The sequence below is a fragment of the Callorhinus ursinus genome, unplaced genomic scaffold (genome assembly GCF_003265705.2).
Source record: "Callorhinus ursinus isolate GAN/ISIS: 27379988/994484 unplaced genomic scaffold, GSC_fseal_2.0 scaffold39, whole genome shotgun sequence".
NCBI classification, from domain to species: Eukaryota; Metazoa; Chordata; class Mammalia; order Carnivora; family Otariidae; genus Callorhinus; species Callorhinus ursinus.
The window spans coordinates 22437950-22464574 of NW_027397101.1; the positions used below are offsets into that span (position 1 = coordinate 22437950).

The 26625-nt window shown below is 39.6% G+C and overlaps 1 protein-coding gene across 5 annotated transcripts in view; it reads left to right on the forward strand.

Annotated features, from left to right (window-relative positions):
* Positions 1-26625, forward strand: part of FOCAD (focadhesin) — a 307583-nt gene that overhangs the window by 41770 nt on the left and 239188 nt on the right. For 4 of the 5 annotated variants that reach the window (XM_025887857.2, XM_073880859.1, XM_073880861.1 and 1 more), the window contains exons 5-6: positions 7957-8061; positions 25775-25876. In XM_025887857.2, coding sequence (XP_025743642.1) covers positions 7957-8061; positions 25775-25876 — 207 coding nt within the window. The remainder of the gene's footprint in view (positions 1-7956; positions 8062-25774; positions 25877-26625) is intronic. The other variant, XM_073880862.1, reaches the window with a different exon arrangement.

Consider the following 26625-nt stretch of genomic DNA (forward strand, 5'->3'; position numbering starts at 1 on the left):
AGTGGCTAGGCTTTCTCATTACAGGAAATAGCATGTGCCAAGTCCCTGTGGTAGGAGGGAAGATGGCTCGTAGGAAGGCCTAAAAGAATGTCAAAAGCTGGGACATCTAGGCGGCTCAGTTGATTAAGCATCTGCCTTCGGCTTAGGTCATGATCTCAGGATCCTGGGATTGAGCCCTGCATGTACCTGGGGTTGAGCCCCAAACTCAGCGCGGAGTCTGCTTGTTCCTCTGCCCCTTTCCCAGCTCCTGCGTGCACTGTCTCTCTTTCTCTCAAATGAATAACATCTTTACAAAAAAAAAAATGTCAAAAGCAGAGGGAGAGTGGTTTGAGATGAAGCTGGGAAGGTAGGTAGGGGCCAGATAATGCAGTTCACAATGGCTAATCTTGAGGATTTGCATCTTTATCCTGAGTGCTGAGGGAATCTACTGAAGTATTTATCTAGTGGGTATCAGGGGTTTCAAAAGGGCCACCCTGGCTGCAGTATGCACATAATACTAAAAGTGTTGGAGGGCGCCTGGGTGGCTCAGTAGGTCAAGGGTCTGCTGCCTTTGGCCCAGGTCCTGATCCGAGACTCCCAGGATCGAGCTCTGCGTTGGGCTCCCTTCTCGGTGGGGAGCCACTCTCCCTCTGCCACTTCCCCTGCTTGCGCTTTCTCGCTCTCTCTCTGTCAAGGAAATAAAATCTTAAAAAAAAAATAAGTGTTGGGTTTTGGGTAGGCAGATAGAATGGATATAGGGAGATGAGTTTAGGTGGCTATTGCTGTAGATCAGGTGAAGGAAGATACCTGCTTGCATCAGAGATGGAGGGAAATAGATGGATTTTTGAGATATAGAAGGGGTGAAGTTGGGCCACCTGGGTGGTGCAGTCAGTGAAGCATCCGACTCTTGGTTTCAGCTTAGGTCGTGATCTCAGGGTCATTAGATCGAACCCCCATGTTGGGCTCCGCGCTCAGTGTGGAGTCTGCTTAGGAGGACTCTTTCCCTCTGCTCTTCCACCCCGTGCTCTCTCCCTCTGTCTCACATAAATAAATTAAAAAAAAAAAAAAGAAAAGAAAAAGAAGGGGTGAAGCATTTGAGGTGGATTTAATACGAGGATGACTGAAAGGAATATGTCAAAGGTGACTCCTTGATTTCTGACTTGCCACCTGGTAGGTAGGGAACATCGAAAGAAAAGCAAGAAGAGCAAGAGTTAGGTTTTAGACATGTTGAATTTGAGGCACAGTTCCGACACTGACGTGGGAATATCTAGTAACAGGTTATACTGTGGATAAGTTAGTCATAATATGTAACCAGATCTTTTCTGTCCTAACTAAAGCCTGCACTTCGATTCGTTACTCTTCTGTGTAGGTATGTACACAGAGAACCTGCTCATCTGAGGGCTAATTCCAATTCCTGAGAATGTTCCTCAGAAGTCTACTTTTTCATATTAACATGTTTTTGTGTCTGTGCCAAACTGTGACTAATGATAGGTTCTAAATAAAAGATATCGTGGTTGTTTCATTGTTTACTTAAATTTCTGCTCATATTATTCATCTAGGAGATCAGATTTACTCTTCTATTTGTGACCAGCGAGTCCTTCACCATGAGATTATAATCTCTTCCCCCCCTTTTTTACTAATAAAAAAATAAAAGTGCATACTTTTTTGAAAACTCAAACAATGGCACTTGCAGGTAATGAAAATAGTTAAGTGGTAAAACTTTTCCTTTTTGTCATCTTCTCTCTCTTTTCTTCTTTTTTAAAAATTCAGTTTCTTTTTGGGTCCTGGTGAAAACTGGAAAGTAGAAGACTCATGGCTCCTAGCCTGTTTCAGAAGTGCCTTCAAATCTTAACTTGGTTCCCTCTGGAGTATAGAAGGAGCTAGGGTGATGATCTGCAGTCAGGACTAGACACATGGGTGGAATCATGGACCAGCTAATTCCAATGAAGTTGGAGCCCCATTTCTAGACCTATAAAGTATTTATAAGTACATACACTCCAAGTATTTTAAAATTGGGTAATCCATTCCTATGTATATTGTTCTAAAAATTGCATTTTTCACTCAATAGGTATTGGATATCTTTCCATACATCCATTTGCATCTTTGTTAACGGTTGCAGAGTATTCGTTATTATGAATGTATCATATTTTATTTATTTTAAATATTTTACTTATTTGTAAAGGGCAAGGGAGGGCGTGCGCATGCATACAAGTCAGGGGGCAGAAGGGGAGGGGGGACAAGCAGACTCCCTGCAGAGCGAGGAGCCCAAGGCGGGGCTCAATCTCTCAACTCTGAGATCATGACCTGAGCTGAAACCAAGAGTTGGATGCTTAACTGAGACACCCACGTGCCTGAATGTATCATATTTTAAACATTTCTGAGTGCATTTAAACATGACAAACGTGTTTTTCTTCTTCCATTTTTTAAGGTAACAAATGCAGTGTAAGATCTTCTTTTGGCTATGTAAGGGTATTTCTATATGATGGGTTCTTAGAAGTGGAATTTATGGGAGAAAGGGTATATGCATTTAGAATTTTTTTATGGACTTAAACATTTATGGATATTGCCAATTTACTCTCCATAAAGACCAAACAAGTGGAGGCACCTGGTTGGCTCAGGTGGGAGAACATGAGACTCTTGATTTCAGGGTTGTGAGTTCAAGCCCCATGTTGGGTATAGAGATTACTTAAAAAAAAAAAAAAAAAAAAGACTGAACTGGTGTGTGCTCAACCTGAATGTGCTTGTTTCCCCATTCCCTCCTCAACACTGGATATTTTGAACCCTGTTTTTCTGTGATTTGCATATCTGTATTCCTTGCTCATCTTGCCTTTATATGATTAGCCTTATTTTGTTGCTTTTCTTGTTTTTTGGATGTTAATGCTTTATCGTATAGTTTTAAGTATTTCATCTCAGATGGTCTCTTGTCTTAATGTTTTTTCTCCTCTGAAAACCCTCCCCACTAACTTTGCTAAAACTATCTGGAATTTTAGTTATAGGTTGTCTTTTTCTCTTGTTCTTTTTCACACTTTCCCCTTCTGCCCTCCAAATCCTCTCTGAACATTTGCTTTAAACTTTGTAGTCACATTTGAAAAATGTTAAAGACTTGATGATAAATTCTTCTGGTATTCATTCTGACTAGTTCTTTGTAGTCCATCTCTTTCTATTTTGTCAGTTCTTATGCTTTATCTTTTTCTTTCTTTTTTAAAATAACAGCCTCAGTGAGGTAAAATTCTCATAGTAGAAAATCATCCTTTGAAAGTATATAACTCAGTGGTTTGGGATATATTTACAAAATTGTGCAGTTATCATGTATTATCTTTTTTATTATTAACATATAATCTGTTATCATGTATTTATCTTTTAACTGGAGCACTTATTTAAGAAGAATTTCATAGTATTATGTCTGAAAGTCTTTTGTCTTCATATATTACTCTTAGTTTTTGGAGGGGGTTAGACTTATTAAGTTATATAAACCTTTCCATTTCCATTATATTTCCATATATATTTCTTCATTCAGTGTTGCAGATGGGAATTCTGATGCCAAATTAGAAATGATGTCAGTCTCATGGTCTTTATTTATTATTACTATTTTTTAAATGGTCTTTATTTTATAAATTTTATTTTGTAAAATCTGAGAGGTCATAGGATTTTCCTTTTATCTTTGGATTTGAGAAATGTCAGCAATTTTTTCACAAATCTTGCCTAGCACTTGGTAGCCTTTTTAATTTGAAGACATAGATTCGATGAAAAATTTTCCTATTTTGTCTTTGATTTTTGCTCCTCTAGTGGTTATATTTTCTTCTATTTCACCATTTTGATTTTCAGTACTAATCAAACTAGTATTTATTTATTTAAAAAATTTTTTTAAAGATTTTATTTATTTAAGAGAGAGAAGTGTGAGAGGGTACAAGCAGGGCGAGCGGCGGGCAGAGGGAGAAGCAGGCTCCCTACTGAACAGGGAGCCCAATGAGAGGCTCGATCCCAGGACCCTGGGACTGTGACCTGAGCTGAAGGCAGACGTTTAACTGACTGAGCCACCCAGGGGCCCCTAATCAAACTGTTACTGTATCCTCTTTCTGCAATCATACAGAATTCAATAGAAATTTAGTTTTTTTAAGAGCCGATCTCAGATACAGAGTAACAATGGCTTAAAAACAAGAAAAAGGGTTTTGTGAGGAGAGATGGAAAATGCTAGGAGTTAGGGTAGGTTTGGGTTTGTAGGTAGTTTTTAAATTTTTTTTATTATGTTAATCACCATACATCACATCATTAGTTTTTGATGTAGTTTGTGTATGATTCATTGTTTGTGTATAACACCCAGTACTCCATTATGTAGGTAGTTTTAGACACCTTCCAGTTTTGAGTATTTATGAACTCACATTTAAGCTTGTGTTTGCATAGCCTCATCTGTAAAGAGGGAAAAACATTACAGTCTTTATGGTACAGTTACATGCATTAGATTATCACAGTTTATTGAAAAAATAACCAGGTGTTTTACTGACATACTCTTATTTATTCTTTATAACAACAGAAGAGGTGGGCTTATCATGATTCTAGATTATATAGATGAGGATGTTGTGGCTTCTATGTGTTAAGTGCCTTACCTAACATTCCCTAGCTAATTAGAATTAAAGCAGTGGTTTAAATAAAAATCTGAAACCACCTTCGTGGTTCAGTCTTTAGGCATTTGCCTTCGGCTCAGGTCATGATCCCAGGGTCCTGAGATTGAGCCCCACGTCGGGCTCCCTGCTCAGCGGGAAACCTGCTTCTCCCTCTCCCACTCCCCCTGCTTGTGTTCCCTCTCTCGCTGTCTCTGTCAAATAAATAAATAAAATCTTAAAAAAAAACAAACTGAAACCATCACTCTCAGCCCACTTGAAATATTTAATCTAAATAAGTATTCAATTGAATTCAGCTGCTATTTGAATGGATTTGATTGATGCCATCATTTTTCAAAACTTAAAATCTATTCATGCTACACACTCAAAATAGAGTACACTTACTTATTCACACAGTAAGATCTGGATCCACAAATAAGGCCAAACAAGACCGAATTTAAAGGTTAGAAAACTGGAGTTCAGGGGCACCTGGCTGGCTAAGATGGCAGAGCATGCAGCTCTTGATGTTGGGGTAGTGAGTTCAAACCCCACTTTGGGTGTAGAGATTACTAAAAGTAAATAAACTTAAAAAAAAAACTGGAGTTCATTTATTAGCCTCAGTAGTTCTGTGAATGAAATGCAGATATGATGTATGTGTTTTTCTCTGGGATTCTACTGCTTTTATAAAGTGGTAGGTGATCCAAATTGGTTAAAAATCATAAGTCCGGATGGAGGTTTCTCAAACAATTAAAAACAATTACCATATGACCAGTAATTCCATTACTGGGTATTTACTCAAAGAACATGAAAACACTAATTAGAAAAGATCTATGCACTCCTGTTTTTTTTTATGCATCCCTATGTTTATTGCAGCATTATTTACAATAGCCATGATATGGACGCAACTCAACTGTCCATCGATAGATGAATAGGTAAAGAAGGTGTGGTATATCCATACAATGGACTATTACTCATCCATAAAAATGACTGAAATTTTGCCATTTGGAACACCACGGATGGACCTAGAGGCTATATAATGTAAGTGAAATAAGTCAGAGAAGGACAAATACCATAGGATTTCACGCGTATGTGGAATTTAAGAAACAAAACAAAGGAACAAAGAAAAATAGAGATAAACAAAAAAACAGACTCTTAAATACAGAGAACAAACTGATGGTTGCCAGAGGAAAGGAGGTGGGGGTGATGGGTGACGTAGATAAAGGGGATTCAGAGCACATTTATCTTGATGAGCACAGAGAAGTGTACAGAACTGTTGAATCATCATATGGTACACCTGAAACTAATATAACACGGTATGTTAATTATACTTCAATAAAAAACCATAGGTCTGTTATCTGTCCTCTCTAAAACTCTCATCATATGAAAAGTAAATTATTAGATAAGGAAAGGTGAGTCACAAATGTGAGCCACATATATAATTCAAAATTTTCTCACAGCCACATTAAAAAGTTAAACAGGTGATGTTAATTTAAATTATATATATTATATGCCCCCTGTATCAAAAATCATATTTCCATATACAGTCAATATAAAAAATTACACATAATATTTTATGTTCTTTATTGTGTCCTCAGTCTTTAAAATCCAGTGTGTATTTTACACTTCTAGCACATCTCAGTTTGGATTAGCCGCATTACATGTGCTCAGTGGTCTTGTGTGGGTGTTGGCTACTGTAGTGGACAGTGTGGGCAAACCTTATGTCATCTGGAAAACTTTATTTATTTATTTATTTTTTTAAAGATTTTATTTATTTATTTGAGAGAGCGAGAATGAGAGAGAGAGAGCACATGAGAGGGGGGAGGGTCAGAGGGAGAAGCAGACTCCCTGATGAGCAGGGAGCCCGATGCGGGACTCGATCCCGGGACTCCAGGATCATGACCTGAGCCGAAGGCAGTCGCTTAACCAACTGAGCCACCCAGGCGCCCATCTGGAAAACTTTAAATGTTGTAGAAGAGTACACGAAAATAACACCTCACATAATTGCCCCAAATGATACCAATGAATTAAGTCCAAGTCTTGTCCTAGCCTAAAAATAAACAGTGATTTGTAACTTACTATATCTTGGATAGTAAATGACAATACACGTTAAGCACTTAGAGGAGTACTTAGCTTACAGTGGACGCTCCATAAATATTAATAACCATGATTTAAAACATAATTACTTTTTTCCCCCACTTAACAAGCAATATTTTTTTATTTCTAAGATTTCTTTTTCATTCCCAGGGAGAACCTTACTTAAAAAGGGCAGGCTAGTTTGTGCCAACATAGATGAACCTGGAGGGCATTATGCTAAGTGAAATAACCCAGACAGAGAAAGACAAATAAAAGACTATTTTTCTATTTATAAGACAAAGAAAAAAACAACAAACCAAACTCATAGAAACAAGGTAGAATGGTGGTTGCCAGCAGCTGGGTGGGAGAAATGGAGAGAGGTGGGTCAGAAGATACATCCAAACTTCCAGTTGGAAGGTGAGCAAGTTCTGATGATCTAATATACAGCATGGTGACTAGAGTTAACAATACTGTATTGTATACTTGAAATTCCTGTGAGTAGATCTTTAGCATTCTCACCAAGAGAAAAAAAAGGTGAAATAAAGTAGGAGTTGATGGATGTGTTAATTATAAAATGGTTGCCATAATTAAGTTAATGTATGCATATGTCACATTGTATACTTTAAATATACTACAATTATATTTGTCAATTTTACCTCAGTAAAGCAGGAAAAAAAATTCCATGTCACAATTAAAAAAAATTAATAATGAAAGAAAAAGAGCAGGGCTTTCCTTCCTTCCTTCCTTCCTTCCTTCCTTCCTTCCTTCTTTCCTTTATTTTTGATATATTATCCTCCTACCTCTTCCAGAGAATAAAGAAAAAATTTAAGGTTTTATTCCCCACTCCCCTTAACTTTATTTTATTGGGGTTTTTTGCTCTGAATGGCCCCCTGGCCCACTTTTTTGAGTGGCTAATCCATTTCATATGTCTGGTTATTATTCATGGTCTACTAATATTTATAAGTGAAAGACTTAATTATTCAGTATGGGGTAACTGATGTCACTGCCTGCAATTATGTGGGCTAATGTTTAGCTTTTCCTGATTGATACCCACCAAGCGTGTGTAGAGAGGTGATAGGTTGGTGGTTTGATTCTTTGGCTGACTTCTCTTTTAAATATGTTGGATGAGAGCTGTCTACCTTTGGGCCTCTTGGCTGCCCTGTAGAATGAGGTGGGTGCATGTGGGTGGTTACTGTTCAGTGTGGGTGGCAAGTGTTCAATTATTTAAAAATGGTTGATTTAAGTACCTGATTAGATATTCACTTTATATCTATAGCATTTAACATGTTGTTATATTTCTTTACAGGAATACACATGGCTTGATAAAAGCCATTATGAAATTATTACAAATGCAAGCTGTTAAGGAAGGAAAAGGTGGGGAGAAGAATATTCGGAATTTATATACTATTAGGTATGCCATTTTTCCTTTAAAAAATTTGTGTGTGTGTGAATTGTTAACTAAGTTATGAACAGATATGCTAATCGATTAAGAATTATTTAATTCAACAGTGATGTTGGATCTTAGACCTCTCAGGAGGTTAGTATTTCAAAGACATAGAAGATGGAGATAGATTTGAAAACATGCTGATATCACCATTGTGGGTTTCACGGTTGCTTCCTTGGAATTGGAATCTGTTACCCAAAATTCTTTCTGCTCTGGGATATCTATAACCATCTTCCCAATATTATGAAAACTGAAAAGTTGATTGAGCAGATGTACTGAAAGCAGGAGGGGTTTAGGTAAGGTAGGAGGGTACTATAAAAAGTAATAGGCTTTAAGGGTTAATACTCAGGGCAAGGTTAGTAGGTAGGAGCATTGATTTGCCTTTTCTTTATCATCTATATAATGTAACATGGTAGAATTATGTTAAAAAGAAAATACACATAGCAACAATTATAGTGAAATACATTGGCTTTTATTGAGGAGTTTGGACAAGGGAAGGCATCGTACTTACTTGTAAAGTTGACCCTAACATTGCCTTGAAGGTCCCAGAAAGCCATTTCTTTAAGAGAGGGGCTCCTACTTCGTGAGCAGAGCATCTCAGAAGATGCCATGTAACTAGTGTATGCTGTAGAGTCCTGGGATCGAGTCCCTCATCGGGCTCCCTGCTCAGTGGGGAGTCTGCTTCTCCCTCTGCCGCTCCCCCTGCTTGTGTGCTCTCGCTGTGTCTCTCTCTCTCACTCTCTTTCAAATAAATAAATAAAATCTTTAAAAATATTTTATTCATTTATTTGAGAGAGAGACAGAGAGAGGGTGGGAGGGGCAGAGGGAGAGGGAGAAGCAGAGTCCCTCATAAGCAGGAAGCCCAATGTCGAGCTTGATCCCAGGACCCTGGGATCATGACCGGAGCTGAAGGCAGATGCTTAACTGACAGAGCCACCCAGGCGCGCCTATTTATGATCTTTTTTATTGAGAGTTTAAGCCAATTTTTTAACAAGGGCAGATTTTCATTTTATGTATTTTTTTCTTAACATGGTTTCTTGAATATTTTCAAACATACAGAAAATTTGGAAGAATGTAGTATAATGAATTAGTTAATTCATTGTTAACTTATTAGTTAATTCGTAAGTTATTTTTAAATTTGAGAAGCAAAAGGAAAATTAGTTTTTTGAAGATACCCTGGAAACCTGGGGTGTGTAAACTCTTCCAAAATGATAAATATGCTTTTCTTTCTTTTTTTTTTTTTCTTACATACTGTGGTGCTCTATGACATAACAGGGTTTTCATTTCAGGTTTCTCTTTTATCCATTACCTTAACCAGAATTGAACCTAAGAAGAAGATGAGCAGATCTTAATATTTCTAGATGAGTCCTATAAGTATCTGTGTGGTTGTTTTTTTTTTTTTTTTTAAGAATTTCAAACTCTTGGGCCAGAATTCCAGGATAGAAGATAATTCCAGGGGCGCCTGGGTGGCTAAGTCGGTTAAGTGTCCGACTCTTCGTTTCGGCTCAGGTCATGATCTCGGAGTCCTGAGATCGACCCCCACGTGGAACTCAGCTCAGCATGGAGTTTGCTTAAGATTCTCTCTCCAAACTCTTCCCCTCCCCTTGCTTTTGTTCAGTCTTTCTTTCTAAAAATAGATAAATAAAATCCTAAAGAAAAGAGAGAGAAAAGAATTCCATTTTATTATTGTTCAATGGGAGTTATTTATTTTAAAATAGGAAAGCCATTAAAGTTTTAAATTTTTACATAAGTTTTATCGAGATATAATTCACATACCACAGGATTGACCCATTTAAAGTATACAGTTCAGTGTTGTTGTTGTTGTTGTTGTTGTTTTTTGGTCTATTCACAGAATTACACAGCCATTGCCATTACTAATTTTAGGACATTTTCACATCTCCCCAAATTCCTCATCCATTAGCAGTCACTCCATATTTCCGTCCTCCCAGTGGGGTATTTTTAATTCAATGGTTTGCAACACTGGCTGCTTATTAGAACCACCTGGGTGTGCTTAAAAACAAGCATAGGAACAATCAAATACCCCAGATCAGCTGCATCAGAATCTCTGCTGTAAGGCCTTGGCATTTGTATTTCTTAAAAGATCCCAAGTGATTCTGATACAAGATGGAATGGCAGCTGCCCTAATGTGCATTCTAATCGCCTGGGACCTTGTTGAACACAAGATTCTCTTTCTTTAGGCCGAGGGTGGGCTCAGGATTCTCGAGTAACAAGCTCCCAGGTGATGCTGACCCTTCTCTCCCCCACTAAACTATGGGTAGCGGAGCTCTGCCTTGCCGTCAGAGGTACCTGGGAGCCTCTTGGGAGAGTGGGGTCTCGTACTACCTGTATCGGCACCCGCATTCCAGTTAGATTTTGCAGGTAATCCGTAGGCACCTTAACATTTTAAGAAGCTCTGGTTTAGATGATGGTAAAAGGAAATTTCCTGCCAACAGAAGGGTTAGAGTTACTCTCCCTTTCCCACCGATTGTCCTTACCGTGTGTGAGTGCCGGACCTTCAGTCGTCTGTCACGCTTCACATGTTTTCCTGCTTTGTAATTCATTTTCTCTGCTAGTTGGTTCTTCGAAAGACAGTGGGTGCAAGGTGTGGATAGGGAACCCAGTTTGAGGAGCTGAAAACATACTGGATACATAAGTCGCGTCTTTAGAGTGGCGGCACATCGAGAGGTGCAGAATCAATCACCTGAGTTGGCATAATCCAGTAATGTTTATGGAGAGCCCTTATGTGAATGGCTATGTGGCACTATAAATCAGGAGAGTGTAATCGAGTGTATAAGAGCCTTCAGTTCCTCCAGGGGGGATTGTGGAGGGCGGGAACGCAGGAGAGGTGAGCCTGAAGAGCAGATGCCCCTCAAGAGAGCTGTGATTACCTGAGTCAAGCATAAAATTGCCCTGCTGTTTTAGAGCTTTCTATGCCACATGTTGGTTAGCAGTATCCTCCAGCTTTGGAGAGGTGACTGATGAGCTGTATATGAAAGCACAAAAGGGTTGTGAGAAACACAGAACTCCACTGAGAGGTGTTCCCTGGTTATGCTTCAGATGGAAGTCATAGGACAGATAATTGGAAGCTTTATGCGAATGAAACTCATCTGTGTGTGTGTGTGTGTGTGTGTGTGTGTGTGTGTAAGATTTTATTTATTTATTTATTTATTTGACAGAGAGAGACAGGGAACACAAGCAGGGGGGGTGGGAGAGGGAGAAGCAGGCTTCCCTCCGAGCAGGGAGCCCGATGCGGGGCTCGATCCCAGGATCCTGGGATCATGACCTGAGCCGAAGGCAGACGCCCAATGACTGAGCCCCCCAGGCGCCCCTCATCTCTGTTTTTTACGGTATTGAGGACTCAGCTAGCGTACAGTTTTGGAGTTTGCGCATTTTTCGCTTCTTGTCCTAATAGCCAATTAATTTGAATTCTAGTACAACAGAATACGTGGTTATTTTAAATAGGTTGGTGCTGAATTTGCTTACGCCAGTATGCAAGTGAAGGGAGGGGGCTGTGAGGACCAGAAATGTGAGCCAGTGGCTTCCCCTGGTTCCTGTGAATTTCATGGAAGGTGCTCTAGAGAAGGTATTCTCTTTCGTGAACCTAGAGCTCAGTGGTTCTCAAACTTTCTATGCCAAAGAAGTGCCTGGGGAGCTTGTTAACAGTGCAGCGTTTCAAGCCGTTGCTGGAGATTCTTACGCAGTTGGTTTTGCAGAGACTCAGGAATCAGCATGTTTACCCAGCTGCTCAGTGATCTGGATATAGGTCATTTGTGGTTCACAATTGAGAAATACTGCTTGAGGCTGTGGGAGCTTAAAGGTACCACATATAAGCAGCAAGGAGCCCCTTGGGGATACACCAGGGGGGATATTGAGTTGCTTAATCCTGTCTCCTGGCCTCTGTTCCCTGTTGGGGGGCAAAAAGCCTGTTTCCTCCTAAGCGCCAAGGCACCGAGTTCATCAAACCACGTCTACCATGGACAATAGAGAGACCAAGATCAGAACCAAAGAGCATTTCTAAAGGAAAAGCAGTCTAGTGAGGGCAAGCCAAGTACAAATGCAAGAGAGCATGTGAGAGATTTAAACCTCATTGCTCTATTCTTATGTGGCTCCAGCAAATGAGTGTTCTTCATGGTCAGATGGTAGATGCTTGTTTGGAGCAGGAGGGGAAGAGAGCCCTCGGCAACTCTTAAAAAAGCAACACTGGTTTTCAGTATTTACGGTGCAGCAGGAGCTCATACTCTTGGGTTTTTGTAATGAATGTGTGGAACATGACCGGAAACCTGCATTTTAACAAAATTTAGATGCATAGGTAGTCTACTGCCCTTGCTTTGAGATATAGTAGACTAGAGTGTGTATGGCTAATGAAGTTCATATTGCTTAGCTGGACCCTTCTTTAGTTTTGTGACTTAAGGTTAAATGGGGATGTTTAAATGTGGTTTCAACTCTGGTGATTTTTAGGATGGGGTTAGCTGGAAGAACACAGCACGTTTATACTTAGCATATGTTATGTGTGAAACTCTAGGTGCATGAATCTCGACTCTGGTTGCACAATAAAGCCTTTGAGAAGCTTTTATTTTATTATTACTATTTTTTAAAGATTTTATTTATTTGAGAGAGAGAGTACAAGGGGGTTTGAAGGAGAAGCAGGCTCCCCACTGATCAGGAAGCCCCACAGGGGCTTGATCCCAGGACCCTGGGATCATGACCTGAGCTGAAGGCAGACGCCCAATGGCTGAGCCACCCAGGTGCCTTGAGGGGCTTTTATATGTACAGGTGCCTGGGCTTTCCCTAGAAGGACTGGAGGGTGTGCCTCAGGCATTGGTTTTTCAAAGCTTCCTACATGGTTTCCAGTCTGCTGGTAGCGGGGAGAACCGCTGGCCAGTTGTTAAAATGAGGCAATAGGGGTTCATTGTTGCGAGACCTTCAGATCTTTCAGTATTAATAACATTTTATATGAAATCTCCTGACCACCGAATGCTGGAAGACAATTCAGATTTTTAAAAATACAGGGTAGGCAGACAAAACACATCTGATCCAAGGGCAACAGCTTTGTGACCCCTGTTTTAGGCATTTAACAGTTTTCAAAATCTTAGAAGCTCTTTTCTACCTGTGAACAATTTTTATAATAATTGCCTTTTTTAAAAGTTTATTTATTTTTTGTAATCTCTACACACCCAATGTGGGTCTTGAACTCATGACCCCAAGATCAAGCACGCTCTACCGCTCTACCGACTGAGCCAGCCAGGTAGCCCTCCCCTCTCCCATCCTGCCTTTTAAAAACTGCTACTAATGTATCCTTTAGTTTAGCCTTATCTTTCTTCTCCCCCTTTTGTTTGGTCCGGCTTTTTTTTTTTTTTTTTTTAAGATTTTATTTTTTGACAGAGAGACAGTGAGAGAGGGAACACAAGCAGGGAGGAGTGGGAGAGGGAGAAGCAGGCCTCCTGCGGAGCAGGGAGCCCGATGGCGGGGCTCGATCCCAGGACCCTGGGATCACGACCTGAGCTGAAGGCAGACGCTTAACGACTGAGCCACCCAGGCGCCCGTGGTCGGGATTTTCTGTTGGTTAGCTTGAACTCCATTTTTCTATAACACACTTAAGTTACTTAAACCTTCTCAAATATTGACCATAGAGGAAGCGCGGCAGAGAACAGATCTGTGGTGCGTATTTCAGTTGTGAGGAAGAATAACTAAACTAAGTTTTTACGATTCATAAATTATTGAGGCTCATTTTCTTAGTTGCTTTGTAATATGCCACCCCCCCCGGAAATTTTATCATGTGCTTCTGCCTTTCGTTTTTTCCTCTGCATATTCATATTATGGCAATCTTTTCAAGATCTCTCTTCCTTTTGCTGAAGTGAGGAAGTAGCTGTGAATTCATGAGCAGTGACTGCTTGTTCCAGAATTCGTGCACCATTCTGATGTGCCAGACAGTGGCTTACATGCACACATAGCAAATGTTAAGAATCTTATTTGTGGAAAGGTTTGGTCTGATCAACATCAAGCTGTACTTTCTGAAATTAAGGAATATTAAATGCTTTCGGCAGATGGTGTGCTCTGAATGGGTGATGGGGCCAAGGGTAATGGAGGGTTATACCCTGAGCGGATTCGTTATGTACCCTCTATGTGTATTCGTTCATCTCTTTGGACAGTGTTAGGTAGTTTATTTAGGTAGTTGATTTTTTTTTAAAGATTTTATTTATTCATTTGACAGAGAGAGAGAGAGAGAGCACAAGCAGGGGGAGCAGCAGAGGGAGAAGGAGAAGCAGGCCTCCCCGCCAAGCAGGGAGCCAGATGTGGGGCTCCATCCCAGGACCCTGGGATCATGACCCAAGCCGAAGGCCGACGGCCACCTGACTGAACCACCCAGGCGCCCTAGAGACTTAATGTTAAGAACGTAGAGATGTGTGTCCTGAAGGCTGAAGTACTTTGTAATTCATACTTATCTTTTTCACTGTGTTCTTAAGGCAAACACGGTCATCCCTTAGGTCTATCACATGGAAAAACAAGAGACTCCCGAGAGAAGGACTGACACGCAGTGCACTAAGACCATTTTGTGGCTGTGGACATCAAAACGTAGCCCCAGTTTTAATTTTGATAACTAGCTTTTTCTCAGCATTAAACTCCTTCTGCATTTTCTCTTCTGCCCATTTTGAAGAACGAGATGGAGTCAACCATGGGAAGAGCACAGGAAGGGTGTGGAGTTTGAGGTGGAAACAGGTGCCTCCGTGCTGCAGTAAGAGAGAGCTGGTGCATAGGAGCAAGGCACAGGAGGCCCAGTGGCTGGAGCTCAGTGTTCAGGGAGGGGAAGGCTGGGATGGAGGCCCAGGAGAGGGAGCATGGCCCAGAACACACAAGGCCGTGGCAAAGGTTTTTTCCTCTGCATATTCATATTATGGCAGTCTTTTCAAGATCTCTCTTGAAAACGTGGGGTTTTAATTAAAGAGTAGTGGGGAGTTTTGAAGGTCTGGCTTTTTAACTTATTATTTGGAAATAATTTCAAAGTTCCAGAAAGATTGTGCAAATAGTACAAAAGACCTCCCGTATATCATTTACCTTGATTCAAGAGTTTAATACTTTGCCCCATTTGCTTTATCATTCTGTCTATTCTGTATAATTCTTGAAAAACATTTGTGAGTAGATTGTATGTATTCAGTAGTGTGTATTTTCTTTTCTTTTTTTTTTTTTTTAAAGATTTTATTTATTTATTTGAGAGAGAGAGAGAAAGAAACAGCATGAGAGGGGAAAGGGTCAGAGGGAGAAGCAGGGCTGAGCCGGGAGCCCGATGTGGGACTCGATCCCCGGACTCCGGGATCATGACCTGAGCCGAAGACAGTCGCTTAACCAACTGAGCCACCCAGGCGCCCAGTAGTGTGTATTTTCTAAGAACAAGGGTATTCTCATATAATCAGAGAACAGTTATACTGAGAAAATTTAACATCGATATAGCAATCTATAGTCCATATTCCAGTTTTGTCATAGCATCCTTTTATACTTTTTTCCTTTTTATTTTTAGTGTGCAGGATCTAATTTAGGATCACATGTTACCTTTCGTTGTCCTATCTTTTTAGTCTTTTAAAGTCTGGGACAGTCTCTTTTCCTTTCATTGTCTTTCATGACATTGACATTTTGGAAATCTATAGAAGTGATGCCGTGTCCTTCTCAGGATCTCACACCTGGAGGCACTGATGTCCATCTCATCCCTCACTGGTGGTTTTAAATTAAAAAAAAAAAATTTTTTTTTTTAAGTAAACTCTACCCCCATCGTGGGGCTCAAACTCATGGCCCCAGGATCAAGAGTCACATACTGTACTGACTGAGCCAGCCAGGCACCCCTCAGTAGTGACTTTAATTTTGGTTACCCAGTCAGGGGTGATGTCTGGTTTCTCCACTGTAGAGTTAATCATTTTTCTCTTGTAACTAATAAGTAATCTTTGGAAAAGCTTCTTGGAACCATGCAAATATCCTGCTCCTCATTACACCCCCAACCTCCCAACTAATTTTCACTGTGATGATTTCAAAATGGTGATTTCCCTAGCCTACCACTCCTTTCAGATTTGCTGGTGGCACTGGAGAGGTGGAAATGGTAAGAATCCCTGGAAATGCACTTAATCTATAGATTCTGATTTAGAAAGCTTGGGTGTCAGCCAGTGTGGGTACCTAGAATCTACATATTTTTTAAAACGTCTTAAGGGATTCTGTTGTGGAAACAGGTTTGAGAATCACTGGATGAATGGCTAAAATAACCAAACAACATCATGGTATTTCCTAGTGATTAGAAAAAGATACAACTCTCTTGCCTCCCACATTTGCATCCTTAAGAATGGGCGTAATCGTGGTGCCTGGGTGGCTTAGTCGGTTAAGCATCTGCCTTCGGCTCAGGTCATGATCCCGGGGTCCTGGGATCGAGTCCCGCATCGGACTCCCTGCTTGGTGGGGAATCTGTTTCTCCTTCTCCCTATGCTGCTCCCCCTGCTGCTCCCCCTGCTTGTGCGCGCTCTCTCTCTCTCAAATAAATAAATCTTAAAAAGAAGTGGGCGTAATGAACCAGGTGTATTGAGGTAATAAATGAGATTCTGATTTGAACTTAGTTCCTTTATAAGGGAAATTCAAGTTATTTTGATTCTGTTGGTATTGTACTTCACATGATACACATGAATTTTTCTAAAATCAAGAAGAGGTTAACTAAATTTAAGATAGTATGTGGCTGAATTAAATTTGAAATTTTTTTAATGTTTGTTTAAGTAATCTACATCCTACATGGGGTTTGAACTCATGACCCCAAGATCAAGCATCACATGCTCCACTAACTGAGGCAGCCAGGCACCCCTGAGATATTTTTTAATGCATTTTTTGGAGATATAATTTATATGCCATAAAATTCAACTTTTTAAACCATACAATTCAGTATTATAGCCATAAAGTTGTCTAACCATGATCATAGATAGAATTAGATAGACAGATCATAACTATCTAATTCCAGCACATTTTCATCACCCCTAACAGAAGCCTCATTAACAGTCATTCCCTAGTACATCTTACCCCCAAGCCCTGGAAAACACTTCTTTTTGTATCTGTGGATTTGCCTCTTCTGGACATTTTATATAAATGGAATCCCTACAGTACATGGCCTTTTATGTCTTTCTTTTTCCACCTAGCATAATGTTTTCAAGGTTCATCTATGTGGTATGGCTGAATAATATTCCATTGCATGGATAATACCACATTTTATTTATTCTGTAATCTTTTTGTATGCTTACCAAGTCCAGTGAACTTTTAGTGTTTTTGCCTTTGTTACATTTATTTTTGGAGGTAAACTATTCTTTGTAAGTTATGGAAATAAACTCCTTAGTCTTTAATTAAGAGTAATTAAGGTTTTATTTTGTTTTTTTTTAAATATTTCATTTATTTGACAGAGAGAAACACAGCGAGAGAGGGAACGCAAGCAGGGGGAGTGGGAGAGGGAGAAGGAGGCTTCCCGTGGAACAGGGAACCTGATGCGGGGCTCGATCTCAGAACCCTGGGATCATGACCTGAGCCGAAGGCAGACACTCAACAACTGAGTCACCCAGGCACCCCAAGAGTAATTAATGTTATATGCAAGTGATGAATCACTAAATTCTACTCCTGAAATGAATATTACACTATATGTTAACTAGAATTTAAGTAAAAACTTGAAACATAAAAAAAAATTAAAAAGTATTGTTTTTCATTTCTATGCAGATTTCCATATTACATTATTTTTCTTAATGAGGTTGCTTGGAATCCTGTAATTCTTTACAAAGTTGGCCGTCTAGCTTTTTTTGGCAGGGGGCGGGAATCAAAGTGAGCATTTTGCTTTTGGGGGAGCTGATTATTTCAGTAATTGAATATATTATCTAGAGGGATCCCCTGAGATGTAGATGTTTGGTTTTATTTAGCATAAAATAAGCATGACCCCATTATTAAAACATCTGTACTACACAGTCAAGGTGCCATAAGGGATTGGAACCAGTAGACTACATTAAGATATTTAATTTTGCTGAAGTTACAAAAACTTCAATACTTGGGTACCTACCATTTTGGGGCATATCATATATAACCTTTTTTTGAGGGGGGAGATTGTGCTTACTTTGTAGTTTTTTTTTTTTGAAAGCAGGGGTTTGACGAGCCTGAATTGCAGTAATCACCTTACCTATACTTTAATTCACTGGTATTTGCTGTTTTGCGGGGAGGGGTGAGCAAGAGCCTTCGTGGGGAATCTCATAAAAGTTTTGGTCCTTCCTTAGAAAATGTACACACGCGCACACACACACACACACACACACGTCCTTAAAATTTTGCGAGTCATTTTGGAGGGCTTGTGAATTCTTGCTTTAATGGATAAAGGGACATCTTTATAGAAAATTGATGAAAACGAATACGAGTAAGAAGGGATTATCAGCGACCGCTCTGACTAGAACAAAGCCCAGCAGAGTTAATGATAAGAAAGAAGCGAGGGCAGTAACAGGGGAAGCATACCCATTACTTTCCAAGGGCCATCTGGCTCTTTGCAGTTTGATGCTTTCTGTTGAACTACATGTTTTGCTTCTGTTTTCATTTCCTCTTTTCTCTCCTCTTTCCCACCCAGGGAAGTCTTTTTTCACAGTTTATGGTTCTAATCACCTGGGGTTTACACTTGAGATTTATAATTAGACCTAAAGAATAAGCTACACATATTGTACGGTCTTCCAGTTAAGCGATTGCCCCTAGAAAGTGCTTTTAAGTTCTTCTAAAAGTGGATGTTTAATTTAAAAAAATTGCTATGGTAATTTGATGATCAGTGTCTTTAAGGGCATAAAATATCATTTTGGCCTTATTAGCCAATTTATCTTGTCTCTAGTTTTTAAATTTAATTCAATTTTATTTTTATACATATATATATATATTACAATCATGGCAGGTTACTTAAGAATAGAAGTTTTGGAACCCTAAGTGTTTGTTTCCCCACAGCCATTACCTCCTACCGAGAATAGTTTCAAACTTCTAACGTTGGCACACACCTTTGCGTTAAAACCCTGCCTCTCAAAGTAGGGTTCCTGCAAAACGTTCAGTATGAGGACAGAAACAATTGTAATATGAACTGTGTTTTCAAAGAAATCTTGCACTTTCCCTATCTGCCTTACAGACCCAAAGAAAATAGTCAAATTTGTCAAAATTTGTCAAAATGTCCAAGTTAAAATACTTTTTGCTCCAAAAGTCTTCCTGTCTTCAGCTTATGTGGAAAGGAAAAATACATGTGCCTTAAAAATGCAACAGGATAATTCACAATTATTGTGTAGTTTTTCTTTTTTATAATAATATTCATTATGGAATCTTAAATTTTTGTTATGCATTTTTTTAATCTTAAAATCTGCAGAGTTTTTTTTTTTTTTTTAATCCCTTTTTGGCTTCTAACCAGCACTTTCAAATCAAAATTCAGAGCAGGTAGAGAAATGCTTTTAAAATGCATATTTGATGTAGTAAGTGCTATGTTATGCTTCTGAAAGCGCCTGGGTCACAGCTGCATACATGAAAATGCATGGTGACTGTAGGCATTGTTTCCTCACACAGAAAACGCAATCTGTGTCTATCGCTGAATTTATGATGTAAATCAAATCCTAGCTTTCCTGTATTCAGAGATGGAGCAGAAAGGTTGAGGTGACCTAAAGGTTACAAATAATTTTTGCTTTTTGATTTGCCTACTGCAAGCCTCATTTTTTTTTTCTCTTTTCTATTAAGATTGATGTATTTATACTTGGAAAGGTGAATCTAGTTCCATACCTTATTCTGTCATTGCCTCAGTGCTAGTCTCGCGGAACTGTGCATTTATCATTCATTCCTGCCCCACTCCATTCTGTTAGGTTGCGTGTACTGCGCTGTGTTGTTGACAATATTATTAAAGGGTGGGGAGGACTGAAGTGTTAGGTACCAACTCTGCGTGCTTCCTCTGTGCTTTTTATCCTTGAGCAATGTGGACCTTGAAACCATGTACTAGAGGCGCTGGGATAAGTTGGTTTTTCACGATCCAGTGAAAGAGTTTTAAAAGGTACTTTGGGGAGAGTGTGTAGTGTGAGTTACATTTATTGTAGCTTTGCCTCAGCACTGAAAGGGAAACCTAACTAGAATAAGACAGATCCAGCTTTCAGGCAGCCTCAGCTCTGGTTTTAAGATACAAACCTACCTGGGCGCCTGGGTGGCTCAGTTGGTTAAGCGACTGCCTTCGGCTCAGGTCATGACCCGCATCGGGCTCCCTGCTCGGCGGGGAGTCTGCTTCTCCCTCTGACACTCTTCCCTCTCGTGCTCTCTATCTCTCATTCTCTCTCTCTCAAATAAATAAATAAAAAAATCTTAAAAAAAAAAAAGATACAAACCTACCTGCCTGTTAATCAGAATGGTACCCCATGGATGGAGTATTCCATGTGCTAGGTACAGTGTAAATGCTCTACTGAAAATGGCAGTTAAGACATTTTTAAATCATAAAATGGGAAAGTGCCAAAGAATGGAGGACAAATTGGTTCCTCTATGGCAGAAACGAAAACCACACAGTGAGGGAGAGATAAGAGACACTAGAGGCCAATGAAGGGAGACCAGGTCTCCTGGTTTGTATTGATTTTAATCTTTAGAAACAGTGCTCTTCCCTTTTAAGAGGAGAGCAGAATCTATTGGATGTGTCAGGAGTTGGGAAATTCCGACTTGAAAATTTGTGCTCATTCTGGGCACCGTACTTCTCTCTGAAATAAATATGCCATGGTTTATCTCTTTGAGATTAGAAATAGGAGATTCCTGGGGCACCTGGGTGGCTCAGTCAGTTAAGCATCTGCCTTCAGCTCAGGTCATGATCCCAGGGTCCCTGGATCGAGTCCCTCATCGGACTCCCTGCTCAGTGGGGAGTCTGCTTCTCCCTCCCCCTCTGTGCTGTCTCTCTCTTGTGCTGTCTCACTCTCTTTCAAGCAAATAAATAAAATCTTTAAAAAAAATAAAAACAGGAGACTCCTTTGTGAGGCTTAGATTTTATTAAACATTAGCCTTAGAGCCATGTAAGCTTGGCATAGAATTATTAACAGTTGAGAGCCTTCTGTACTGCTTTCTGCCTTTCTAGGGTTTGGTCCTACATCTAGTCTGGAGCAGTACAAAGGTTAGGGCTTTAATGGGTGGCTTGGGTTGTCTATCTTTAGCACTGGGAGCTACTTAGTCTGATGTCCTCATTTTATAGATGAAGAAACTTTGCCCAAGAGAGGTTAATTCTCTTGCCTGAGATCACACGGTTCGTTGCAGAGCCAGAATGTAAATCTGGAACTCTTGACCCTTTTAATTCATTTTAGTTCATTGCTTTCCCTTCAGTATTTTCCTTCTCCTCTCTGCTTGCAGTTTTTTTCCGAGATAGGAAACAGTAAGTGATTCCAACGCAGCTAGGTAGGCACTGCTTGTATGAATAATAATGATGACAGCATCCCATGGTTGTATTTGTTCCTCAAAACTTGCATAGCTTATTGTCTGCCACTATTAATTTTACAAGTGATCAGGTTGATTGTATGGTCAACCCATCTACCATTTTGAATAAGGTGTTATAGTCAACTTTGTATAACTTGAGTAATGGGTTTGGGGATAAGTGAAATTTTAAGGCATAACTAAGGTTTTGCTTGGTGGTCTTTTGTACCACATGCTTTTTTTGATCAACAGTGCTTCTAATGAAGAACAGAGGGGACTTGTTTAAACCGTGGATCCTTTCATTTACCTTGACCTTTCTCAGTTGGATGTACTTGAACGAAGTGGAATGGCTAACGAGTAGTGAATAAGGGGAAGAAGGAAAAGAGAAATCTTGAATAATCCATAAATTTAATAGTCCCTGAATGCATTAAGAATGAATTATACTTAGCCTTATGACATCTTAAATGTTCCAATGATAATATTTTAAATAGAAAAATGACCATTTTCTATCATACCCACATTAGTAGGTATATTATTGAATATTGTTTATTTTGGAACGTGATTCTGTATTTTGCAAAAGAATAATTTTCCATGAGTTTTCCATGTAAAATTCTGGAGTTTCTGCTGTATTGTGTTACTCTTGCACACCTAATGTTAATATTTGATGACTATATTTCCATTAGAAACTTAGACATTTGAGTATGATTGATTGCTTTTGGTTCAGTGTAAGGAAGGGTAGAGGTGGAATCATAGTCTTTTTTTTTTTTTTGAATAGCTCTGGAATGGTACCATGGTTTGATCAGTTTTGTGCCTCTCGTAAGTGCTTGTCATTTTACAGTAACGCAATGGTTCTTAACCAGGGGCAGTTTTGCCCCCTAGGGGACACTTGGTAATGTCTGGAGACATTTTTGATTGTCATAACTATATTGGATGCTATTAGCATCTTGTGGGTAGAGGCCAGGAATGCTGCTAAATATCCTTCATTGCATTGGACAACCCCCAAAATAATTCTCTGACCCCAAATAGCAGTAGTGCAAAGATTGAGAAAACTTCATGCATGGCAGTTGCACCATAAAGTATATTGAATTAGAAAATGCATTCATCTTAGTAAGCATAAAGCTTTCTAGATTTGTATTTGCACACCAATTTGATGATTCACAAGGGAGAATTTAGCTCATTGCTTCATTATGCTCAAAGTATTAAAACAAAATTTTGGCAATTATAATTGATTTTAGGTTGTATTCAGTTGAAATAGTAAAATATTATAATCAAATGTTAATCACTAGTAAGATTCAGTGTTCTTATTTTGGACTTCCCTTCTGCCTCAAGAGAGCTTCTTGGAATCAATATTGTATATTATTCTCTGCAATATTTGCACTTGGATCAGACATAATCAATTCTTTGGAAAAGTTAATTATCCAGATGTCTAAATCAGTAATTAATCTGGATAATCCCTATTCTCCTATCTTCTACTTCATCTCATCTTTAGTGTTTAAGTCTGAGATACTAAATAGACTTTGCTGAATCCAATGGCTAGCAAAACAGGCCTTCAGCTTCACGCAACAAAGCTAGAGTGGTTTCCACAATTCCAGTGTAGTAGAAGCTAAGTTACATTGGCCATATGTGCAGCATTCCTGATCCTACTTTATTTTATTTATTTATTTTTTAAGATTTTATTTATTTATTAGAGAGAGAGAGAGAGAGAACAAGTAGGCAGAGTGGCAGGCAGAGGGAGAGGGAGAAGCAGGCTCTCCACCGAGCAGGGAGCTGGACGTGGGGCTTGGGCTCACGACCTGAGCCGAAGGCAGCCGCTTAACCGACTGAGCCCCCCAGGCGCCCCGATCCTACTTTAAAATTACTACCTCTTATTTCTGTTGACCCGATTTAATTTGGACAAAAATTTTAAACTGTAGATAGAAAAAAAAACCCCCACCCAAACAATAAATAGATACTTCATTTTTTTGTGGAGAGCGAGGATCGAGATGGAGGAAGGAATAACTTATAAGGGAAGAGTATTGAAAAGCACTTAAGTGCTTTATGATCACACACAATGTGTGATAATACATAATGACGTGATAACTTGTTGGATATTCTTCTTAAATAGTCATAAATGCCACCATTAGGTGGAGTATTAATGGATGGTCCTATGTGATGCTCCTCATTTCAATATGGTGCTTGGCAGGAGCCAAACCCATACCTAAAATGATTGCAGGTGCTGTTCTTTCCTTTTTATTCATGTCTACTGGAACATGACCTACTGAACTCTCAACCTTAGAAGTTTGGCTGGTGTGACATTCCTGGGAGACTGTCAGGATTTGGAACATTTGTTTGTTAACATCTATGGCAACTAGAGCAGAAGCAATTCTAGGTAGGTTTAAGTGCCAGCGAGTTTGGGATTTGGAAATAGGATTTTGATAGGGTTTTTGAGTGTTGGCAGAAAGCGTTGGAGCGATCCCTTAGCAATGGCAGTCATCTGATCAGTCAGAAATAGCCTGTGCTGTGACAAACGGGAGGCTGCTAGGAAGTGACGCTAGCGCGTGATAGATTAGGTGAGGTTGAGGAGCCCGTCAAGAGATGGTGTTCTAATATGAGGGAACTGTGGAGTCGTGGCAGAGCCATGCTTCACTCCAGAGTTTCCGTGTGACGGACCTGCCATACTTTGCTGTTTAAGAGGAGCGAGACTTCCGAAAACTTGCTGACTCTTCACCTCCCTCTTCTGGGGCTTTTTTCCTTGTAGTGGTTCTCAGCCCTGGCAACATGTTAGAATTGCTGGAAGAGTTTTTAAAAATGACTAATGCCTGTGCCCCACTCCTAGCAACCCCAATATAATTGAGGCCTGGGTATCGTTTGTTGTTTTTGTTTTTTTTGGGGGGGGGCGGGTGTCGGTATTTTTGGTATTTTTAAAAGAGCTCCACAGATGAATCAAACATGCTACCAGGATTGAGAACCACTGCTTTATAGCAGGGCCTCAGAATTGTCTGGAGGGCTATTTATTAGGTCTGGGCTGGGGCCTGCTAATCCATTTGCATTTTTTTTTTTAAAGATTTTATTTATTTGGCAGAGAGAGACACAGTGAGAGCAGGAACACAAGCAGGGGGAGTGGGAGAGGGAGAAGTGGGCTTCCCCCTGCCCGAGGAGGGAGCCCGATGTGGGACTCGATCCCAGGACCCTGGGATCATGACCTGAGCCTAAGGCTGACGCTTAAGGACTGAGCCACCCAGGCGCCCCCTCCATTGGCATTTCTAACAAGTTCCCAGGTGATGTTGATACTAACCTTTGAGAATCACCAAGAAGACAGTCTTAAAAAAAAAAAAAAGTCATTTGGGTTTAATTGATGGCTTGAATTTTTTTTTTTAAACCTTGCTAGAGATACATTGTAGGGTTAAAATGTGAGATTAAAGAGTATTATGTATATGATTCCTTTTATGTAAAAAAGGAAAGGTTTTTTTTAATTGTTTTATTAATTTTTTTGGAGGAAAAAGCCATATCAATAATAACTAAAAGTTTTGTATAGTACTTCATAGTTTAAAAAGCTAATGAACTTACTATTTCTAATAGGCTTTTTGAACTATTTAAAATAACCTGTTTTTGTGGGGGTTTTTTTCCTTAAACCTCATTATTTGAGAATCTTGCAGATTTCAGATCTTATGTTTTGTAGTCTCTTTAGGTATCTTAATGGATGTAGCCCAAATAAAATTTCTCATTCTTGTTCAATAGAAATTTTAAGAATTTTCAGTTTAAAGAGTTTATTTTGAGATGGGAGAAATGTTTTCTTTTTCCTTATCTTAAATATGCTGGAGGAATGGAGCCATACCTGAGAAGAACAGGGGGTAAGTAGGAACAGAGAAGGAGAGAGTGCGTATAAGTTGGGGCAATGTTAGAGGAAATAGAACCTTCCAGGTTTGGAAAGAGAGGAGGGGGAGATGGCCCAAGATTTCCAGGAATAAAGAAACCCAAGGAGATGGATATGACCGAGTCCTGGATTCATTAGCTTGACCAAAGTCCCAGAGTTTTGTGTGGCCGAGTTTGTGCTCAAATTTGGATCCCTAAGACTCAGAGTTGATTCTCTTTTCTGCAAAACAGGTAGGTAAAGGAAAAAAATATTAGTTCTAATGACCCAGCTCTGCAACAAATGATGGTTTTGAATCCTAGAAAAAAGTTTCTAGATGGCATTGGCCCTTGTTGCTCTATTTGGATATTGAGAATTTCTAGTCCCTAAACAACAGTTTCCAATGTGACTTTCTTTGCTTTTCAGAAATCATCCTCAGCCTTTGATCACTATGCTTGAACACAGACCTGATTGCTGGCCAGTACTTTTGCAGCAGCTGACGGCTTTTTTCCAGCAATGCCCTGAAAGGTAATGTAAAATAAAATAAATGAGGGAGATGGAATGGCATATGCTCATTTTAGAGCTTTTTTTTTCTTTTTTTTTTTTTAAAGCTACTTTGACTATGTTGTTTTAGAACAGAATATAGTAGTGTTTTTAAGAGTAAGAGGCAAAACAAAACAAAACAAAACAAAACCCTACCAGATCTAACTGATGGTTGAAATATTGGATATGAGAAAAGCTATTATTAAAGAAGTTAAGACCTTCCTGCTCAGTGGGGAGTCTGCTTCTTCCTCTCTCTCTGCCCCTCCTCCCCGCTCATGCTCTCTCTCTCTCTCTCTCTCTCTCTCTCTCAAATAAATAAAATCTTTAAAAAAAAAATGTTAAGCATTGGTTAGTTAGGAAAGTTGACTAGAAATACTAGGTAAGCTACTACACAATACATAGAAAAGATAGCTTCTTCCTCCTGGGAATTGAGTAGTGAGTGATCTCTCCATTAGAAACCTGCCAATTGGGATCAAGTAATACCGCCACACATGGGCTCAGTTTAGCTTCACCGGGGCGTTCTGATGGTCCTCAAAAACTCCCCCCTTTCTTCCATTCTTACTGCCATGACGCTGGCGTATATCCTCATCTCTTGCTGTGGCTTTTGCCACTGTTCCTCATTGACATCTCTGCCTCCAATCCTGTCCTGCTCAGAGCAATTCTCTAAAGATCCATCAGGGTGTTATGTCAAGAGAGTAAATCTTGGGATGCCTGGGTGGCTCAGTCATTTAAGG